The 22,715-nt window shown below is 37.4% G+C and overlaps 1 protein-coding gene and 1 pseudogene across 5 annotated transcripts in view; both read left to right on the top strand.

The window, feature by feature from the left end:
* TRIP4 (thyroid hormone receptor interactor 4) overlaps positions 1 to 22,715 on the top strand; it is a 56,574-nt gene that overhangs the window by 6,173 nt on the left and 27,686 nt on the right. For 4 of the 5 annotated variants that reach the window (XR_011498943.1, XM_014850459.3, XM_070500237.1 and 1 more), the window contains exons 4-9: positions 7,910 to 8,122; positions 9,552 to 9,630; positions 13,166 to 13,295; positions 15,485 to 15,700; positions 18,366 to 18,492; positions 22,442 to 22,629. Coding sequence is in view for 4 of the 5 variants with exons in the window: in XM_014850459.3 (XP_014705945.3) it covers positions 7,910 to 8,122; positions 9,552 to 9,630; positions 13,166 to 13,295; positions 15,485 to 15,700; positions 18,366 to 18,492; positions 22,442 to 22,629 (953 nt within the window). In the remaining variant the exon portion in view is untranslated. Of the gene's footprint in view, positions 1 to 7,909; positions 8,123 to 8,967; positions 8,991 to 9,551; positions 9,631 to 13,165; positions 13,296 to 15,484; positions 15,701 to 18,365; positions 18,493 to 22,441; positions 22,630 to 22,715 lie in introns of those variants that run through there. The other variant, XM_070500249.1, reaches the window with a different exon arrangement.
* LOC106837063 (small ribosomal subunit protein uS9-like) lies at positions 10,228 to 11,179 on the top strand (annotated as a pseudogene).

The following is a 22,715-nucleotide window of genomic DNA, read 5'->3' as shown; positions in this document are numbered from 1 at the left end:
TACCACCATCATCATCATCATTTAGCTTTTAGAGCCTTTTCATATTCTCTATTGGCTCTCAAAATAGCCCTGTGGGGTAAGCAGCAGTGTTTATAATCAGGGCAATTTGACAAGCTAAATTTCCCATCAGAAGGGAGTAGTTAATTATGCTAAGATGGAAGAGTAGTGATCAAAAGATTCTGAATGTGATAACCATGCAAAAAAACATGGAAAAGTGTTTGCAAAATAATGTTAAGTTAAAGAAACAAAATAGAGACTAAAATCTTTTATCAAGTGGAATAAAATGAGCAAAGACCATCACAAGCAAAAGAAAAAACACGAATGACCAATAAACATAAAAAGATGTTTGACCTTATTAGTAATTAAGGTAACCAATTTGTCACCCTAATTGCCCAGGACTTTCCTGGTTTTAGTACTGAAAGGCCCATATACTGGGATTCCCCTAAGTCCTGGGCAAAACTAGATGATTGGTTACTCTACTAGTAATCAAATATATACATATTAAATCTCTGAGATATTGCCCATCAAATTGTCAAAGATTTTAAAAAGAGAATACTTGGTGATGATGAAGTTGTATTAAACCAGGAACCTTCTGTATACTACTGGTGGCAACATAAATGGGTTTAAGCTTTCTAGGGGACAGTTTGGCAGCATACATCAAGAACCATGGGACTGTTCATAGACTTTTGACTTAGTAATATGACTTAAAAATCTAATTAAGAAAGTAATCAGAAATCCACACAAAACACTTATGTTCTGTACAATGTTATTTATAATACTGAAAATTTGAATGACCTGATTGTTTAGAAGTAAGGGAAAGATTAAATAAATTATAGTTTTCTTATTTGATGGAATACCATGCAGCTAATAAAATTGTTTTCCAAAAAATCTAATTTGGGAAAATGTTTATCATAGAATATTGACTGAAAAAAGCATGAATCAAAGATATATATGTCTGATTTTGTGTGTTTAAAAATATTTATATATTCTATACACATACTTTCATACACATACGTAGGAAGGCTAGAAGGGAAATGTTAAAAATGGTATTTCTTCAGATGATATGACAATAAGTGTTTTAATTTTTCTTCTTTATAGTCTTGTATTTTCTATTTTTATTTTGACAATGAACATGAATAGCCTTTTTAAAAAATAGCTTTATTGGAGTATAATCGACATACAATAAACTGCACATAATTAAGATATACAATTTGATGGGTTTTTTTTACCATCTTAACCATTTTTAAATGTGTAGTTCAGGAGTGTTAAAAGTGTATTCATATTATTGTGCAACGATCTCCAGAACTTTTTCATTTTGCAACACTGAAACTCTATAACCGTTAAACAGCTCTGCATTTTCCCCTCCCTGCAGCCCCTATCAACCACCATTCTACTTTCTATGAATTTGATTGCTTTAAATACCTCATATAAGTGGAATTATACAATATTTGTCTTTTTGTAACTAGCTTATTTTACTTAACATAATGTCTTCAAGCTTCGTTTATGTTGTACCATGTATCAGAATTTCCTTCCTTTTTAAGGCTAAATAGTGTTCCATTTTATGTATACTACTTTTTGTTCATCCATTCATCCCGCAATGCACATTTTGGTTGCTTCCCCCTGTTAGCTATTGTGAACAGTACTGCCATGAACATATCTCTTATGAAAATATTCATATTCTTATTCATATCTCATATGAAAATATCTCTTCAAGATCCTATTGTCAATTCTTTTGGGTGTATACCCAGAAGTGAGATTGCTGGATCACATGGTAATTCACAAATAGGTTTTTTTAGATGGAAAAAACCAACAGAATAATAAATAATGTAACAAAGACCTTTGTGCTCACCACCCAGAATTGACAGTTGATAGGATTTTTTATATTTGCTTCAAGTCTTTTTTTTTTTTTAAATAAAATAGATGAAACCTCACATAGAAAGTTGATTCCTCCTTCCTCCCATACCAGTGGTTCTCAATTTTGCCCCCCCCAGGGAATATGTCTGGTGACGTTTTTGGCTGTCACAACATGGGGGCAAGGGATGCTACTGGCATCTAGTAGGTAGAGACCAAGGATGCTGCTAAACATTTTACTGGCTGTAGGTCAACTTTCACAACAATCAGTCAATAGTTGAGAAGTTGCAATACACTGTCCCATTTCCTCTGACCCTACAGATGATTATTATCGTGATTGTGGTGTGAACCTTAATAGCCTATTTTTTCACGTATGTATAGGAGTCTATTAATAATGTATAGTTTTGTGTAATTTTTAAAAATGCAAATAAATAGTATAACTGTCACTTTGCAAACCTTTTTTTAGAACTATTTTTGAGAGCTGTCTATACTAATTTGGTTTGTTTCTCTTAATCCCTATATAATCACTGATTTCTTTTTAATTAAGGTTTAGCCATTTTATTTATTTATTTATTTATTTTTGGTGAGGAAGATTGTCGCTGAGCTAACATCTGTGCCAATCTTCCTCTATTTTATGTGGGACACTGCCACAGTGTTGCTTGACAAGCGCTGCTAGGTCTGTACCCGGGATCCGAGCCTGTGAACCCTGGGCTGCCAAAGCAGAGCGCTCGAACTTGACCACTACACCACCAGACTGGCCCCTATTCCCCTGATTTAATTTCTCCATTTATTAATCCATAAATGCACATTTATGTTGTTTGTAATAGTTTGCTATTATGAATAGTACTGCAGTGAACATTCTTATACATATTTCCTTTATGTAACTTGAGAGTTTCTCTAGGGTATATATACCTGTTATTAGAATTGCAGGGTTATAGGCTTTGTTAGTTTTTCTTTTATTGAAACTACCAAATTGATTTTTTTTTCCCCTAAAGATTGGCACCTAAGCTAACAACTGTTGCCAATCTTCCCTTTTTTTTTTCCTCCTGTTTTTTCTCCCCAAATCCCGCCAGTACATAGTTGTATATTTTACAGTTCTGGTAGGTGGATGCCACTTCAGCATGGCCCAGTGAGCGGTGCCATGTCCGAGTCCAGGATCCAAAACAGGGAAACCCTGGGCCACTGAAGTGGAGCACGCGATCTTAACCACTTGGCCATGGGGCTGGCCCCCCAAATTAATTTCTTAAGGTGGTTGTACCAATTTTATTCTCCTGGAGAAAAGATCTCTGTTTTTTCCTTCTTTGCCAGTACATAGTACTGTCAGTCTTTTAAAGTTTTGCTCATCTTAAGTATAAGTGATGGTATCGCATTTGACTTTTCATACCCAGGAATACTGTAAAAGACACTGAGTATCATTTTGGAGAATTTGTTGGTTTGTTTTTGGTTTTGAGATTTTTTTTGCCTTTTGGGTTATTCTGAACTACTTATTCATATCCTTGACTTGTTTTTCTACTGAATTGATTTTTTTTTCAGATTGATTTATAGGAGTTCTTTAAGTATTCTGTATATTACACCTTTGTTAAATATGTTGTAGATATCTACTGGCCCCTGTTTTGTCCTTTGTGGTATCTTTTGATTCACAGGAATTTTAAATTGTGATGTAGTAAAATATATTGATCTTTTTCTTTGTTTTATGTGTTTTATAGCTTAAGCTTTAATGCATTTTTCCCACCCCAAAGTGAAAAAGATACTCTCTTAAATTTTCTTAATAGTTTAAAAGTTTTGATTTTCACATTTAGATTTGTAATCCATCTGAACGTTATTTTGAGTCATTTTTTCTATTACTCTTAATCAGTAAAGATACTTGTTTTTAAGTAGAAGATGTACTTTACGTATGTGTGTGAATGCACGTTTTATAAGTGGTGATTGAAAGTATATAGAAACTTAATAAGGTGAAAGTAGAATGGAAGCATATGACAATATTCTGATCAGAATGATGAAATAATAGATGAAATTTTTAAAGCCTTATTTCATAATTTTTAAAATAATTATGAAATAGCATAGAATATAAGAGTAAACTTTTAATAAATTAATTTTTAATATCTGTGGATGTTAAAGTTGTTAGAGAAAGTTGAAAACAACATGGGAACTATTATCTATGTTTTCTCCTTTGAGTTGATTTCCTCAAGATGCTATTTTGAAAATTCTAGTTCTGTTTTTAAATGTTTTGAAGTTATTGATAAATATTTTTTAGTCTATATATGCCATCCATTTAAGTAGTTCTTTTTTGTAATTCTTCAGTCTTTTAATTCATTCAATCCTGTTTTGCTCTAATCGGTTTGGTCAACTTGCTCATTTACCAGTCCACATTAAAGAAGCCTGCGTTGGCTATGTGAAATTCCTACTGCTAACCTAACTTCTTAGTACAATAGATGCCAGTCTTATCTTGACAAAGTATTTCACTATTTATATTAATGGCTGTTAATGAAGAAAGGTGTTTTGGTGCTTGCTATTAAGTAAGTTTCATAGGGTAAAAAAAGCTATGGTTCAGGCATGAGTAGGGAAAGATCTTCAAATTAATAATGATTTAACTTTTATTTTGTATCTGTGAATGCTTTAAGAGCAATTTATCCCTCAGCAACCTGTTTCTGAGTCTATATTTTGTCTTTAAGTGTTTTGTATTCATTAAGCAAACTTGGAAAATAAGTTTGAAAAAATGGTTTATCCCCTATGTGGTAATTTCTTGTTAAAGCCGCAGTGTATACTGAATTAGTGAATACCAAAGTGTTGCTCCTAGTGGAAATACAGGTTTAGGTTTCTGCAAGCCTCTGGTCACAACATTTCTATCAACCAATCAGTACATAACCTTATTTTATGTGTATTTCTGTTTAAAGACACTTTATTTAATATATGTGTTGTTGGGCTGGCCCAGTGGTGTAGTGGTTAATTTCGTGTGTTCTGCTTCAGTGGCCCAGGGTTTGCAGGTTTGGATTCTGGGCATGGACCTACACTGCTCATCAAGCCATGCTGTGATGGTGTACCACATACAAAATAGAGAAAGATTGGCACAGATGTTAGCTCAGGGCTAATCTCCCACACCAAAAAACAATATATATGTGTGTGTGTGTATGTGTGTATGTATATATATATATGTTGTTGATTCATTAACATGGAACTCACGGCCAACAGCACTATAACTCATGTCTGAAGAAAGCTTATCAAATACATCTATTTTCTATGTAAGATGCAGCCTTCTTGTGCTTAGGAACACTAGACAGCACTTCAGCAGTATGTATGAAGGCCATTTTAAATGGCGAGATCATCAACAAAAAGCGCAAAAATGCAAAAAACTGGCACTAAATAGACTAAAGAAAGACATTTGTTCATAGTATGAAAGCTGAAACAAGAAGGCAGATCATTGCCTTGCTCAACCTTAGCTGGAAATATGTGCATTTGGTGACTCAAAGTTTTTGCCACTCTGTGCATGTCTATGAATGATCATGAAAGAGCAATAAGCAAAACACATTAGGTTTTCTTGCTCGTCTAGAGTTTACATTTTAGTGGTCCAGAGGAAAGGTAGAAAGACAAAGAAGTTTTTTTTAAAGTAATTGTAGATTGTGAAAACTGCCTTGAAAGAAATAAAAGGGGCAGTAAATGGGAGTCAAATACAAATTTTTGCTTAGAGTTTAATCTTCGCCTCTCTACCATCCCTGAGAGCCCAAGATATAATTGAATAGTTTGAAAAATGGTGACCTGCTGGATAAAATATTGATATTGTCTCTATATCTCAACTTTTGGCTTTGGACATTAGGGCATGTCACCTCTCTTTATACTTACCAAAGACTTTTTGTCTTCCTTGTAGTAACTTTCCCATCCACTAGAACTCTTGAGATTTTTCTTCTCTGAAACTTCAGTCTCTGGAAATGATTGAGAAACTCTCAATTTAACGGGAGAGTAAGAACTCAGTGTGGGAGAGGCATCTATACACTTTTAAGTGTCAGAGGCTGCTGTGGTCTAAATGTTTGTGTCCCCCTCAAAATTCATGTGTTGAAATGCTAATGCTTGGCCAATGTGATTATATTAGAAAGTGGGACCTTTGGGAGTTTCTTACATCATGAAGGTGGAGCCCTAATGATGGGATTAGTGTTCTTATAAAAGAGACTCCACAGAGCTCCCCAGTCCTTTTGACCATGTAAGGATACAGTGACCTAGAAGTCATGTCTGTGACCTAGAAAAGGGCCCTCACTCAACCATGCTGGCATCCTGATCTTGGACTTCCAGTCTCCAGAACTGTGAGAAATAAATTTCTGTTGTTTATAAGCTACCCAGTCTGTGGTGTTTTGTTATAGCAGCCTGAGTGGACTAAGACAGAGACTGATAAATATAGTTCTTTTTTTAAACTTTTTATTTTATACCATACATATGGACGTGAACTGATGAAATTTCACAAACTGACCATACCTATATAGTCAGAAACACTGCATCACCATTCATCTAGAAGACCCCCAATGTGCCCCAAAATGGCAACTCTCCCAAGGGAAAACACCTTCTTGACTTTCAACACCATAGATTAGTTTTGTCTGCTTAGAAACTTTGTAAAAATGGAGCTAAATAATATGTACTCTTTTGTGTCTGGCTTCTTTCAGTTAACTTTTGTGAGATTTATCCATATTGTTTTGTATAGCTATACCTTTTCATTCTCATTACTACATAGGATTCTATTTAATGAAACATCAATCTACTGTTGAACATATGGGTAGTTTCCAATTCCAATGCTGCAATGAACATTCTTGTACATGTCGTCTGGTGAACGTATTTACGCATTTCTGTTGAGTATATATCCAGGAGTTGAATTGCTGGGTCACAGGATGTGCATATGTTCAGCTTTAGTAGATACCAGTTTACACTCCCACCAATAGTGTACAAGACCTCTAACTGCTCTGTATTCTTTCTTTCTTTCTTTTGAGGAAGATTAGCCCTGAGCTAACATCTGCTGCTAATCCTCCTCTTTTTGCTGAGGAAGACTGGCCCTGAGCTCACATCCATGCGCATCTTCCTTTACTTTATATGTGAGACGCCTACCACAGCATGGCTTGCCAAGCAGTGCCATGTCCGCACCCGGGATCCGAACCGGAGAACCCCAGGCCTCCGTTGTGCCACTGGGCAGGCCCCTGTTTTGTTTTGTTTTTTTTAAAGACTGGCACCTGAGCTAACATGTGTTGTCAGTCTTTCTTTTTTTGTCCTTCTCCCCAAAGCACTCCCCCCAGTACATAGTTGTATATTCTAGTTGTAGGTCCTTCTGGTTGTGTTATGTGGGACGCCACCTCAGCATGGCTTGATGAGTGGTGCTAGGTCAATGCCTAGGATCCAAACTGGCAAAACCCTGGGCCGCCGAAGCGGAGTGTGTGAATGTACTCACTCAGCCACGGGGCCAGCCCTCTGCTCTGTATTCTTGCCAATGCTTCATATTTTCTTTTTCAATTTAGCCATTCTATTTGGTGTGGCATGATACTGCATTGTGGTTTTATTTTGCATTATCTTCATTAGTGAAGTTAAGCACCTTTTCATGTTTGGTGGCCATTTGGATATCTTCTTTTATGAAATTGTTTAGGTCTTTTGCCCATTTTCTATTGTATCTATCTTTTTCACATTCAGTCAATTTTTTATTGATTTTTCTTATTTTATTCATTGTTTATATTTCCAAATCTGTGAATATCATCTACTTTTAGAGGCATTTTTGTTTCTTATGGTCTCCAATTTAGATATATTTAAATATGTCACATAAACATCTTTTACTGCTACATTTACCTTTCACCAGCTGTAGTAGAGGGTTGAAAGTGACTAGCAGAAGAGGGAAGGTATATTAGCTGGTTTTTCTAGAGCATAACCTTTCCTCAGACCCTTGATTACAACTAATTTGTATCTCTCCCACTCCCTTCTTTCATGGTCCCTGGGTAGTATATAAGTTGTTATTGAACAGAACTGAGGCTTTCCCTCCTTGATTATTTTTGTTGCCATTAATTATTTGATGTTATTTCTGATATCTTTGTACTATTAGGCACAAGAGAACAGCAACTCCTTAAAGAAGAAGACGAAATTTGTCAGTTTATACACAAAAGAGGGACAGGACAGGCTTGCAGTTCTGATCCCCGGTCGCCACCCTTGTGATTGCCTGGGCCAGAAGCACAAGCTGATCAATAACTGTCTGATCTGTGGGCGTATTGTCTGTGAGCAAGAGGGTTCAGGCCCCTGCTTATTCTGTGGTACTCTGGTAAATTGTTTCTTTTCTATTTTATTCTACTATGTTTTGGTTTAATACACAGGTACATTCACATTCCTAATAATTTCTCTTTTTCTTAGTAAATTTCTTCCCTAAAGTGTCCCGTAAATTCTAGTAGCAGGAATTCGATTAGTCAAACACTGTTATATCCTGGTACTGAGGTTTGTTAGTGAGAAGAGTTTTGAGAACATACATTGTTGAGGGATCCAAGTCTTGTATCAGATTAGCTTCAATTCAAGAGACTTTAGCGCCTGAAATGTCAAAAACTTTTTGTCAGAGTCTTCACATGTGGCTTATATCTCTAGGGAAACAGAACCATTGTGACATAATCCTCAGGTCATTATGGCTTCTGTTTCTGGGACACCTCCTTTTATAGCTCTGCATTATGTGAGAGAATGGCCTGAAGAGTGTAGCAGTAATGACTCTCTTACAAACACCCTTATGAGTTGTCTAGGAAGCTTACTCTGCCAGTTGAGCTGGCTGGCAGAAGCAATGGCATTTGATGTTGGTGAAGGCATCTATTTTATATTGCTTTGTTTTCCCTTCTCTGATGGGAGCTTTAATTTTTCAGTGTACTCAGAGAATAAGCTGATAGACAATACATGACCTGAAAAATGTGGTATCTACCATGAAAAATGTTTATAAAACAGCAGTAAATGTCTTCCCATGTGAGACTTTCTCTAGAGAAGCACCCTACAGCTGCTGGCAGGTGCTTTGTGTGCCACTGAGGCAACTGCTAGGAAGTACAGTGTTTTCTCTTAGGTCCCTTGGATCCTTCAGTTCAAGACACAGAGTAATGTAAAGTGAATTGACCTTGAAGTCTTGCAGTGTTATAAGCTCAGTATGAAATTGTTTTTGGGTAAGCCCTTAGACTTCCTTCTTACAATTGCAGTGCTTTTATAATAAACAGAACTTTGCTTAATATATTTATTATTTTATAAGTAGATAATGTTCAAAGGCAAAGAAAATATGTATAGAATAAAAGCTAGACTGGTTTTCACTGGTGGCACTGTAGTTTGCTTCTTTTTCTCTCTCCTTCTAATAAGACATCTGCTTATAATTTCTCTTGTAAAACTTAGATTTCATCGTTAGAACTGGAAGGCTTTTTTAAAAAAGTCTTGTATATTTTTTCCAGTATTCTCAATGATGGTGGATCTTTGTCCTTTCAAAGCAGGTTAGACTTTTTAAAGTATCAAGTCATTCAGGGACACTTGCAGTGAGATCAGTTTTCTGTATGGTTCATAAAAAGAGGGGAGAAATGGAAAGAAACTAGTGCAAGTGTTTGGATAAAAAGGCACCTACAGTCTCATTATTTTTTTTGCCATATCTAACGTGTTATTTGAGGTCACTTTTTAGGTATATCAAGCCAACAATGTAACTTAACTATTGGATCATGTGTCTTACTCTTATTACTTTATAGGTATGTACTCATGAAGAACGGGATATTTTACAGCGTGACTCAAACAAGAGCCAGAAGCTGCTGAAGAAGCTGATGTCAGGTAGGCAGCAATCTTCTGATTAAGATCATTGTAGTGGTGGATACACTGTGTTGTATCTGTGATTGTTTCTCTTTCTTGTGTCCCAGTATGCAAGGTGCAGTTTATTCACTCATTTATTCTGTAAGCATTTATTTTTTATTTTTTTTATATATTTTTTTTGCTGAGGAAAATTCGGCCTGAGCTCACATCTGTTGCCAATCTTCCTGTTTTTGTATGTGAGCTGCCGACACAGCAACCACTGACAAAGTGATATATATATCCACCTGGGAACTGAACCCAGGCCACCAAAGCGGAGCACGTAGAGCTTAACCACTAGGCCACTGGGGCTGGCCCACATGTATTTTTTTTTTAAGTTATTAAAACCACATAATATTGAACAAAAAAACTAGTTATAATCATATTGGATTATAACCCAAGGAAGAATAAAATTAATATCCTGAATTAACTGAATAAGTTAATAAATAGGGGAGAATGGACAGCTCTTTATAGAAGCTTCTTATAGAAGAATTCCAATTAATAAAGTGAAGGAATGAGGGTAATAGAAAATCACCATTAGAACATCATAGTAGTAGTAACTGCTACAGGCAAGATCCACCAATGGATGCTAAATTGTTGGGTGAAAGTTTAAGAATAGATTTGCAAGGTCATGAAAGACGAAGAAATAGTGAAGAATTGTCACAGATTGAAGGAGACTAAGGAGACATGACAAACTGTGATGTAGGATCCTGAATTGGATCCCAGAACATAGAAACAACATTAATGGAAAAAATGTTGAAATCTAAAGAAAGTCTGTAATTTAGTTAATAGTATTGTACTAATGTTAATTTCTTACTTATGATAATTGTACTATGGATATGTAAGATAAGATATTAACATTAAGGGAAGTGAAATTAAAGTTATACAGGAACTCTACTTTTTTTGAAACTCTTTTATAAGTCTTTTATAGTTGAAAAACACATGATAAAAATAGTTCAGGACATTATTAAAAGGAAGAACAGCTTCCTTTTCTGGTTGCAGTGCCACACAGTAAGGAGCTCTTGTCTACGCCAGCATCCGTGCTGTCCAAGGGCCCTCTGCAGTCCATGCATGTCTTTGAACAGAAGACGGCCACAGCCCTAGTGCATTGCAAACAGGGCAACAGCCTCATCAAGGTGAATGGGTGGCCCCTGGAGATGATGGAGCTACGCACCCTGCAGTACAAGCTCCTGGAACCTGTTCTGGGCAAGGAGTGATTTAGCAGTGTGGACATCGTAGTCCGTGTGAAAGATGTTTGTCACATGGCCCAGATTTATGCAGTCCTCCAGTCCATCTCCAGAGCCCTAGTCCCCGTTACCAGAAATACGTGGATGAGGCTTCCAAGAAGGACATCAAAGACATCCTCATCCAGTATGATCCGGCCCTGTTGGTAGCTGATCCCCGTAACTGCAAATGCAAAGAGTTTACAGGTCCTGGTGCCAGTGCCCACTATCAGAAAGCCTACCCATAAGCCCATCAGGAGGATCAGCGTTCACCTTTATAATACACTGGTTGTGGGATGTAAGGTTTCGAAACAAACAAACTAAAAGGATAAACAGTGTACTCATTACTTTCCACTTATGCAATTTTTCTTTTTTTAAAGATTGGCATCTGAGCTAACGTCTGTTGCCAATCTTTTTTTTTTTCTTCTTCTCCCCAAAGCCCCCCAGTACTTAGTTGTATATTCTAGTTGTAGGTCCTTCTGGTTATGCTATGTGGGACGCTACCTGAGCATGGCCTGATGAGCGGTGCCATGTATGCGCCTAGGATCCCAACGCTGGGCGAAACCCTGGGTCCCCAAAGCAGAGCATGCGAACTCAACCACTCAGCTACAGGGCCGGCCGGCAAATATTTTATTTCTACTTTAGTTCATAGTTTTGTATTTATATAGCTAGATTGGTTGGTATTATAAAGTAATGATCATAGTTAGAGTTTTATGTTTTATAGAATGTGTATAGAAGTTTACATGTATAGAATTTTGTTTTTCCTTTTTTAATATTTTGTAATTAGTTTCTATGTTACTGTATATTTTTCATGTTTATTTTTAGTGGCTAAAAATAGTTTATTAACTTTATTATAATTTGATTACCTATTTCCCAGTTACTGGATATTTTGACTCTTCACAATACTGCAAGTGGTCACCTTTGTTAATATATCTTTTGATTTATTTCCTTGGGATAAATTCCTAAGAATGGATTTACTGAGTCAAAGAATATGATCATTTTTGACACTTAAGATGTCAAATACTCAAGATGTATTTGGCATTTTACTTTAGCAAAATATTGTACCAATCTACAATATTAATATTGTACCCTAAAAACCTGTCGCTATTGAGTTTTGACATTTCAAATTTTATTTTTATAGTTGTAATTTTTTTATCATTAATGAGTTTGAACATCTCTCTATATTTTTTCAATTAGGATTTCTTTAAAGTCATTATGAGAAAACAGTTCTAAGTTCTTTTCTTATATTGAGAACACAAGAATCTCTCTTTCTCTCCCTTTTTTTAAATTTTGAAAGAAAGATGTGACAGGACTTTAAACAGGCCTGGAGTTTTAGGTAAAGATAAAGGTCAGCCTTCATTGTAACCTAGTTCTTTTTCTAACACATTTTATTATTATTTTTTAAGATTTTATTTTTCCTTTTTCTCCCAAAGCCCCCCGGTACATAGCTGTGTATTTTTAGTTGAGGGTCCTTCTAGTTGTGGCATGTGGGATGCCGCCTCAGCATGGCCTGATGAGTGGTGCCATGTCCACACCCAGGACTAGACTGGCAAAACCCCGGGTCGCCGAAGCAGAGGGCATGAGCTTAACCACTCAGCCACGGGGCCGGCCCCCTAACACATTTTAGTTCTTGGTTTTATCACAATTTATGGCTCTCTTTTCTGGGACATAGAGATTTATGGTATGCTGTAACAAAGGAGGTAATACGTGGGCCAAGGAATGAATGTGGGCTTTAGAGTTAGACCTAAGTTTAAATTTCTGAACTTCAGTTTCTTTATCTGTGAAATGAAGATAATATAAACTGTCTTACAGGGTTATTGTGAGAATTAAATAATATAATATGTGTTTAAAGTACCTTAGCATCTAATAAGTTCTCATTATTCATTTCTATCCCTTTCCTGCAATTTCTTCTCTTTTTCTTTCACTATTTAGTTTTCAGTTTTGGAATATAAAAGTATGTTTAAAGATGATATTCAGCCCTACTCAGTAAAGTTTTTCATTTATAAGGCATTTTTATATTGTGTTGTTAAACAATTTGACACCCTTAGTGATCCAGATTTCCATACGGGAAGAAATGGATCCTAACATTTATTGAGAACCTGTTATGTGTCAAGCACTGTTTGATGCTTGACAAGTAAAGCCCTGCCTGTGTGCTTGTTTGTTTTCCATTGAGATGAAGGCTGTCAGCCATCAGCGACAGAGCCAGATCTTGTGATACTTTGTTCTTTGCTGCATAGTGTGATACAACTAATTTGTATCATAAGCTGACACCATGTGATTTCCTTATTGGATTTCAGGAACGGAGAATTCTGGAAAGGTGGACATCTCTCCCAAGGACCTTCTTCCTCATCAAGAATTGAGAATGAAGTCTGGTCTGGAGAAGGCCGTCAAGCATAAAGACAAACTGTTAGAGTTTGACAGAACTAGGTATGATGTGGTTAGACTAAGTATTGCTAGGAAATAGACTAGTCCACGGATTCTGGCCTTTAAAACATTATTTTCACACTTGATACCTTCTCAGGATGGAGGATGAAAGAATTTACAGCAAAAGAGGAGATGGGTGCTCTACATAGGAGGCTTACATCTTGTTTTTGAATCCATGTTTGAATATGATAGGCTCCCACCAAGAGGATTCTACCCTGCAACATCTTTTGATTCTTGGCAAATGCTAGTATACCTCCCAGAAAGTTGACTTGGTTGATAGAATTTCCCACTTGTTTCACTTGCAGCCATTCATTCATTTAGTCAACATATATTAGAGTGCCTACCATGTGCAAACTGCTGTGCTGAGCTCTGGAGAATCTATAAGAAATTGCCTCTGGGAGAGTGTAGGTAACCCCATATCATGGGAAGACATGAGTTACTCTTTCCCTTCCCTTTGACACTAAATTAGTTTTCTGATTCAATAATCAGTATATTAAAATGTCCCTAAATTGGCTTTTATATTCCTACACTTTTGTCATTTAGCCCGCTGACTTCTCTTTAGGAGACAGATTAATGGATTTGTTAGCTCTATCTTTTATTTCTTTCTCTTTTATTTTTCCTTCTTTTGGATAAAATCTGTATTGACAACCAGTTAGTGGTAAAAAATGTTTAAATAGGACTTCTATGCTCATTCTCAAATAGCCATGTGAGAATCTGTAAGGATCCTTCAAGAGACCCTGAATCTCTTACTTATTGTAACTGACCTGGGAATCTATTCCTGGTAGTATAATCCTTTGATTAGACAGCCCTACTGCTTCAGACCATTTGCTATGAATACATGAGATATAACTTTGAAAGCTTTTCCTTAAGTAAGCCTATTACAAGGTTTGTAACTCAGATTCAAGGTTAATCCTTTATCACTTTTAGCCCTACTCAGAAAAACTTATCATTAGAAATAGAGTACATTTCTTTCTTTCTTTCTTTCTTTTTGGTAAGGAAGACTGGCCCTGAGCTAGCATCAGTTGCCAGTCTTCCTCTATTTTGTATGTAGGATGCCTTCTCAGCATGGCTTGATGAGTGGTCCATAGGTCTGCGCCCAGGATCTGGACCCGCAAACCCTGGGCTGCTGAGGCAGAGCGTGCAAACTTAACCACTACGCCACCAGCCTGGCCCCTAGAGTACGTTTTTTGATAAATAGAAACTGGAAAAGGGTTTATCCCTATTGATGTTGCCCCTTTGCTGGTATGTTCAAGGGCACCAGTTTCATTATTTAGGTTCATGTCTAGGACCAATTTTCTCCTCAGCCCTCTTGAACTTCTCACTCTCAGTCTACTTTAAAAACTTTTATAATTCTAGCTAAGTCCTGAAAAATTGAAATCAATATATGAATCTGATTTCAGTATTTGCCTATGCCTATGTATATCACTAATTTGTAATTATGCACAAATCGTGTCTCAACTGGGTTTGTGACTTTGGAGTAGTCACTTAACTTCTGTGAGCCCCAGGTTCATTATCTGTAGAATGAGAGTTGGGTCAAGATTCATTCTAGTTCTCAGTTTCTTTGTTGGCATGATCTTAGAAATAGGCCTCATTGTCATATCTTGGAACTTGGTCCTAGTGTATTAGTGAGGGGCTGGAGATGGGGTTGGGGGTGGGGGTGAAACTCACATGTAGTAGTAGAGTAATAGGATGTCCTAAGAGTAAGCCACAGGTCTGAGAGTCCAGAATGGAACTCCAGTTTCTGAGGGAAAGGGCAGAAATTGGGCCTAGCAAGAATAGACTAGATCCCAATTGTAGAGGGACTAGGATATTGAATAATGTGCCAAGACATGAACTCAGATGCAGCAAAACCAGGTAGAAGCTGGTTATCAGAAGCTACCAGTTATCAGAAGCTGAGGGCTGGTGTAGTAAGAAAGGTAAAAGGAGTTGGGGTTATGGTCCTGTACCTTTTCCTGCCTGAGGGTGAGATTGGTTCTAGGAGCTGAGCTGAGCCTGCAGTGGGGATAAGATATATGCAGAAGCTGGGAACCAGGCAGAGCTTGACTTGATTTTGGAACATTTTTGGACATCCATGTTTAAGATAATAGCCTTCAGGACAGCAGAATAGTGAGCTACCTTGAAACGGTTTCCCAGTAATCAAGTCCCTGTTTGTCAACAGGTGACCTAATTGCCACATGTTCTTTTTTTCTTAGCATTCGAAGGACTCAAGTCATTGATGATGAATCAGACTACTTTGCCAGTGATTCTAACCAGTGGTTGTCCAAAATTGAGCGAGAGACCCTGCAGAAGCGAGAGGAGGAGCTAAGGGAATTTCGACATGCCTCTCGGCTCTCTAAGAAGATCATCATTGATTTTGCGGGCAGGAAGATCATGGAAGATGAAAATCCACTAGCCGAGTATCACAGCAAGTAAGTGGGCAGCACCGGAAAGGGTCTGAAAGAAGGGGGCAGTTTGACTGTAAAGGATTTGCCACCTTTGATAGAGCTGTTATTTTTGTTGATTTTAAAAATAATATATTCATTTGGAATAGAAACATGTAAGAGTAGCTAAGAAAATTTTGAGAGGAACTTGTGCTGCTAGATAATTACTTTACTTTTATAAAAAAACTTTTTAAAACAATGAAGAACAGTTTGGGCACAGGAATAGATCAAGGAAATGTAATAGAATCCAAAAAGAGACCTGTGTAGACGTCTGTATCGTGTGAGTATGTGTGCATGGGTTTGTGTTTATATGTGTGGGAATTTAGTAATTGATAAAGGCAACATTTCTATACGGTGAGGAAAGGATTAAATATATGATGGGATGATTAGCCACCAGCTTGGAAAAAATCTGCATTAGATCTCTACTTCAAACCATACTGTAATAATGTTTGACTAAAGAATTAAATGTGAAAGAAAGAAAAGGATCAGAAAGAAATATAGAAATATAGGAGAATATAGTTATAGTCTTGGTGTGATAAAGCTCTTTCTAAGCAGGAAACAAAACCCAGAAGTTAAAAAGACATAAGAGGGGCCAGCCCTGTGGCTGAGTGGTTAAGTTTGCACACTCTGCTTCGGCAGCCCAGGGTTTGCTGGTTCAGATCTTGGGCGCAGACATGGCACCGCTCATCAGGGCATGCTCAGGTGGCATCCCACATAGCATAACCAGAAGGATCTACAGCTAGAATATACAGCTATGTACTGGGGGGCTTTGGGGAGAAGAAGAAGAAAAAAGAAGAAGAAAAAGAAGAAGAAAAAAAAGATTGGTAACAGATGTTAACTCGGGTGCCAATCTTACAAAAAAGATAAGGTATTTTAAAGTAAAAAAGATAGTACCAGACTGAGAGAAAATATTTTAAACGTTTTTAACAATCAAAAGAGCAATATCCACACTAAATAAAGACCTCCTGTAAATAAAAGAAAAAGACAAAAAAATCCAGGAGAAAAATGGGCGAAGGTTAAGAACAGACAATTTACAAGTGAGGAAACGTAAAAAGCCAATAAACATTTGAGATTATGTTCAAGTAGTTATCAGAGAATGCAAATTTTAAGACAATGTATCATTAAATTGGCTGAAATTAAAAATATACATATAAAATATTGCATAATCTGTGAGTGTAGGAAAATGAATATACTCTCTTACTGTGGATGGGAGTATTAAAATGGTACAGCCTCAACACAGAGAGTGAACCCTAATGTATGGATTTGGGGGGATAATGATTTGTCAATGTAGTTTGATTAATTCTAACAAATGGATCACTCTAGTGAGGATTGGTTGATAATGTGGGAGGTTATGCATGTGTCGGGGCAGGAGGTTTATGGGAAATCTCTGTACCTTCTATTCAATTTTGCTATGAACCTAAACCTGCTCTAAAAAATAAAGTCTATTGAAAAAGAGTTCCAATCATGGCCGATTTCAAGCTACCAACATGAAGTCACTGAACATAGACTTAAGAAGAAATATGCATATTGGCTTTAGCACACCACTGAAAAGAAACCACATGGAGATCTCACTCCCTGTTTTCTGCTTTGGAGATGACACACCTCAGTCTCTCTCACACACACACACAGAACTGGATGTTGGTGAACGCTAATGCTTTCCACAAGGCCCGGTCCTTGGCCATTCTCTTTCATACCTGGCAAATCCATCATAGAATTTTCCTAAACAAAGCTTATTCTCTCCCTAAAAGAAATGCTACCACTAGCTTGAAAATAGCTGTTTGTTCTCACCTATTATATATATGATACACAGATATGAAGGAAAAAATAAAGTTATTTCTGGGTGATGGCTTTAGAAATTTTCTATTTTCTGTCTATTAATTTGTATTTTTCAGTTTTTCCAAAATATTACCAATCTTTTATTTTTCCAAAATAAACATGGCTTTTGCCCAGCGGTGCCATGTCCGCACCCGGGATCCGAACCGGCGAACCCCAGGCTGCCAAGAAGCAGAATGTGCGAACTTAACCACTGCGCCACTGGGCCAGCCCCTAGTTCCATAAACTTTAACTGAAAATCATCACATTCTTTTATAAGTTTAGAGACAAGTATTCAAAGTAGACACCATAGGCACAGGATAATATGGGATGTATTTGATGACTGTTTAAATAGTAGATTCTACAGGACTTCAGAGAAAGGAGTAAGCACTCTTGTGGTGGGCCAGTAGAGGGTCTCCTTAGAACTTCTGGGCCTTGAAGCAAGGATAGAATTCAGATCAGCATGGAGGAGTGGAAAGGGACTCCTGAGTGGGCAGAGGGATAGTTGAATGTGGTAAGTAAATAGAATAGTCTTCTGTGGGTCACACTATTTCTAGGCAACTTTTCTAATCTTGGTATTTTTAATAATCTTGTTGAACAGATGAATGATTGTAGTGTGCCCTACCTATTTTCTTAGTGTTCTGGAACTTTTTCTCATATTCCTCAGGGTTCTTGGAGTGAAGAAAAGGAAGTTGGTAGGGGGATCAGGGAAGGTCATCCATGAATTCCTCTTTGAATTTCACATTTTATTACTGTTGAAGGGCTTTATGTTGTTGGTAAGTAAGGATATTCTGAGCATAGAACATTACCAATTATTGCGTCCTTTGGTTTGTTATCACAGACTAGATGAAACAATACAGGCCATTGCCAACGGAACCTTGAACCAACCACTGACCAAACTGGATAGATCTTCTGAAGAGCCTTTGGGAGTCCTGGTGAATCCTAACCTCTACCAGTCCCCTCCCCAGGTTAGTGGACCTTTGCAGTAACTGATCATGAGAGAAGTTTGGGCCCAGATATTTCTCCTTTCAGATGTGCCTGTTTCATAGGCTTTAGATACCAATCTGCTCTCTCAGCACATCCACCAGCCTTATTCTCTGGCCCAGTTTTTTCGCAGCACTTCTGACAAGTTGACCTGTATTGTCTTCTGAATATTTCCCAAGAGAGGATTTTGTTAAGTACTGTAGAGATTTAGACTATAATCTCATGGTCCTTTGTTAATGTTCCCTATTTATCTTTTATACAATGTGGGTAGTCCTACGGCGGGGGGTGTTTTAAGTTAATACAGTAATTCACTTATTCATTATTATCATTCGTTTTTCCATCAAGTACATTGAGCATCTACTATGTACAAGCACAGTAGAAAGCCAGACACCAGACAGTGCTTCTCAAAGAACTCAGACTACTAGGGGAAAAAATTACATTAGCAGCTCTAATACTAATAGAGATATGAATAAAGTATGGTGGAAACCTAGAGGAGAGAGAGACTACTTCCAGTTGAGGGGAATAAAAGAAGCTTTTATAGGGAAGCTGGTATTCATTAAAAGTAAATATCCAAGAAAATGGATGCTTGGAGATGGTGGGGGAAAAACATTCCAGGCAGAATGAACTGTAGGAATAAGGCATGAGTACACGAAAGCATGGGATATATATATGTATGTATTTCATGAAATACATATGTATATTTATGAAATAGTGAAATTTAGGCTACCCAGATAGTGCTCATAAAAGGGTTTATCATGAGAAATAGATCAGGGTTAGCTGGATAGAACTAGATCACTAAAGAGCTTAAATGTTTAGCTAGGAAGTTTTCACATTTTTATTTTGTAAATAAATGTGAGCTATAGAAGGTTCTTAAGCAGAGATGCAATCAGAGCAGTGCTTTAGACAGCTTAACTGGAGATATTCATTCAGCCCTGTATACATTCCAGGTTCTTTGCTAGATGCTGGGAAATTAAAAAGTAAAGCCCAGGTCCTGTCCTTAAGGACTTTGAATTTAGTGGGAAGATGTGTTTGAATACAAATAATTTCAATTCCCTGAGATAATTTCTATGATAGACACGTGTCATGAGTACGGTAGGACTTGAGGAGAGTGTTCATAAACTCACTAGAGGAGTCACAAAAGAAATAGTGTTTGGGAGGAGAATTAAGGGATGGTGAGGAATTTCCAAGCAGTCAGATCTGGGAAGGGAGTTCCAGGTGGAAGATACAACATGTACGAAGGCTCAGGAGCTTGAGAGCTTTGTAGGTTTGGGAGAACTACAAGTAGTTAAGTATTATTAAAATTAAGTATTATTAAAATGGAGTAGTAGGCGTATTTGTTTCCTAGGGCAGCCATAACAAAGTAGCACAACTGGGTGACTTAAGACAACAGAAATTTACTCTCTCACAGTTCTTAACACAGAAATCAAGGTGTTATCAGGGCCATACTCCCTCCGAAGACTCTACGGGAGAATGCTTCCTTTCCTCTTTCAGCTTCTGGTGGCCCCAGGTATCCCTTGGTTTGTAGCTTCCTCACTCTAATCTCTGCCTCCATCTTCACATGGCCGCCTTCTCTGTGTGTCTTTGTCTCTATGTGTTCTCTCCTTTTATAAGGACATTAGTCATTGGATTTGGGGTCCACCCTAATCCAGTATCAACTTAACTTGATTACATCTGCAAAAACTTGTTTCCAAATAAGGTCACTTTAACAGGCTCTGAGTGGACATAAATTTGGGGGGGATATTACTCAACCCAGTACAGGAGGCAGTATCTTATCATGAAAGCCCGTATGTCTCATGCCAAGGAGTTTGGTTTTATCCTAAAGTAGATAAAGAAGAGTCCTTGAAGAATTTTAGCAGAAGATTGGCATAACTTCCATGCCTATGTAGACAATGGATTGGAGGGAGGGGTAAGACTAGAAGCAGGGAAATTGCTAAGAAGCTTATTGCAGTAGCACAATGGGGAGATGATGAGGGGCCAAAATAGTATTGTAGCTTTAGTAGGGCAGTAAGGAGTTATTTAAAGGCTAAAAATGTAGATGAGGAAACCAGTTAGCACACTCTATAATAGTATTATTGAAAGATAATAAGAGATTAATTTAGGAAAGTAGATGTGGGAATAGAGAAATAGGTAAGATAAACAAGAACTGTAGTAAAGAAAGAACAGAGACTTTGGGCCTCAGGATTGTTCAAATACCAACCTTTTTTTTTTGAAAAAGACTAGCCCTGAGCTAACATCTGCCAATCCTTCTCTTTTTATTGCTGAGGAAGACTGGCTCTCAGCCAACATCCATGCCCATCTTTCTCTATTTTATATGTGGGACGCCTACCACAGCATGGCTTCCCAAGTGGTGCCATGTCCTCACCCAGGAGTCAAACCAGCGAACCCCAGGCCGCTGAAGCAGAACATGTGCACTTAACTGCTGCACCACCAGGCCGGCCCCTCAAATACCAACATTTTAATGAAATCACCTATTTCCCCCTCTAATGGATCAGTTCTCTCTCTGTGTTCCCACATAAGGACTTATATCCCTGGGTAGTATTTCCTCAATTCTACCTTATGTTTTGGATAGTTACTTATGTGTCTGTCTTGTACTAGGATTGTAAGTACCTTGAAAGTAAGAACAATATCTTTTTTATGTTTTATGTAAGTCTCCCTGCTTTTCACATGGTTAATACTCAATAAATGTTTGTGGGTATTTCTTTTGTTTTTTCTTTTTGCTGGGAAAGATTTGCCCTCAGCTAACATCTCTTGCCAATCTTCCTCTCTCTTTTTTTTCCCCCTCCCCAAAGCCCCAGTACATAGTTGAATATTCTTGTTCTAAGTCCTTCTAGTTCTTCTTTGTGAGCCATAGCATGGCTACTGACAGACAAGTGGTGTGGTTCTTTGTCCAGGAACCGAACCTGGGCCACTGAATTGGAATAGGCCAAACTTTAACCACTAGGCCATCAGGGCTGGCTCTGTGTTTTTTTTTTAAGATATGACATAATTGATCAGAATCATAAAATTTTGTTATAGAAAGATTCTTAGAGATTCATTTAGGCCACTCTCATCATTTTACAGTTGAGAAAACTGAAACCTTTAGGGGTTAAATGATAGCTTAAAGTCTCCAGACTACCACTCTAGTAGGTTTTTTTCTCTATAAATTATTAAATAAAAAGTCAAGAAATTAAGACAACTAACCCCAAACCTCACCATTCTAATAAAGACTCTTTTTTTAAAATTTAATTTTGGAGCACTGAGTCTTCTTGCTCTGGAAGGAACATTAACCTTGTCATCCTCTGACTGAACTACTGCCAGGACTCTACAGTCTTCTGTAATTACCTGTACCTTGTAATTTTCTATTCTCTTTATATGATGGGAGTCTTCTTTCAGTGGTGCTCCATCCTCTCTTTTAGGAGACAAGTTGTTCATTTCAGGGTAAGAGAACGCTTTATGCATCCAATAGTCAGAACTCCTGTCCCTGACAGCATCTGTTTCACTTTGTCATGGGTACCAGCATGTGACTCTTACCCTAAGCACATGAAGAATGTGTGGACCAAAATGTTGAACCCTCATTTGGCTAGTAGGATTATGTTGGGAAATTGTCCAGAATCCAGTATGAATCATTAAGAAGTATAAAGTGGAAATAATTACAGACCAATTATTTGGTCTGGTAGTTGTGCTGTTGCTGGAATTGGGAAGCTGTGTATAGAGATTTCAACACTCTAATTACCCTTTAAGATGGGATCTTGTTATCATACCTGAGACTCCTACTGAATTTACACCTTCTCCACCTCTTTTGGCCTTGTTTCAGACAAAGATGGGATTAAATATTTCTAAGAAAATGTTCCCAGTATGATTTATTCATTATTAGCATTCATCTCATTTTGTGTATCTACCCCAGCTTCTTACCTTGTCAGATAGAACTGTATGTTTGATTTCTTTCCCATATAGTGGATAGACCAGACAGGTGCAGCCTCACAGAAGAAGGCTTTCCATTCAGCAGGATCGGAGCTAGCATTCAACTCATATCGCCACCAGTTGCGAATCCAGGACCAAGAATTTCAGGAAGGCTTTGATGGTGGCTGGTGCCTCTCTATGCATCAGCCCTGGGCTTCTCTGCTTGTCAGAGGGATTAAAAGGTAAGGGTAGAAATGAATCCTGGCAATGGAAGATTTTACAGTAACATAAACGTGATTTAGAATTATGGATTGGAATTCGTTTTTCC

The sequence above is a fragment of the Equus asinus genome, chromosome 2 (assembly GCF_041296235.1).
Source record: "Equus asinus isolate D_3611 breed Donkey chromosome 2, EquAss-T2T_v2, whole genome shotgun sequence".
Taxonomy (NCBI): Eukaryota; Metazoa; Chordata; class Mammalia; order Perissodactyla; family Equidae; genus Equus; species Equus asinus.
Note: the sequence above shows the minus strand (reverse complement) of the source record. Positions and strands in the feature narration are given on the sequence as shown.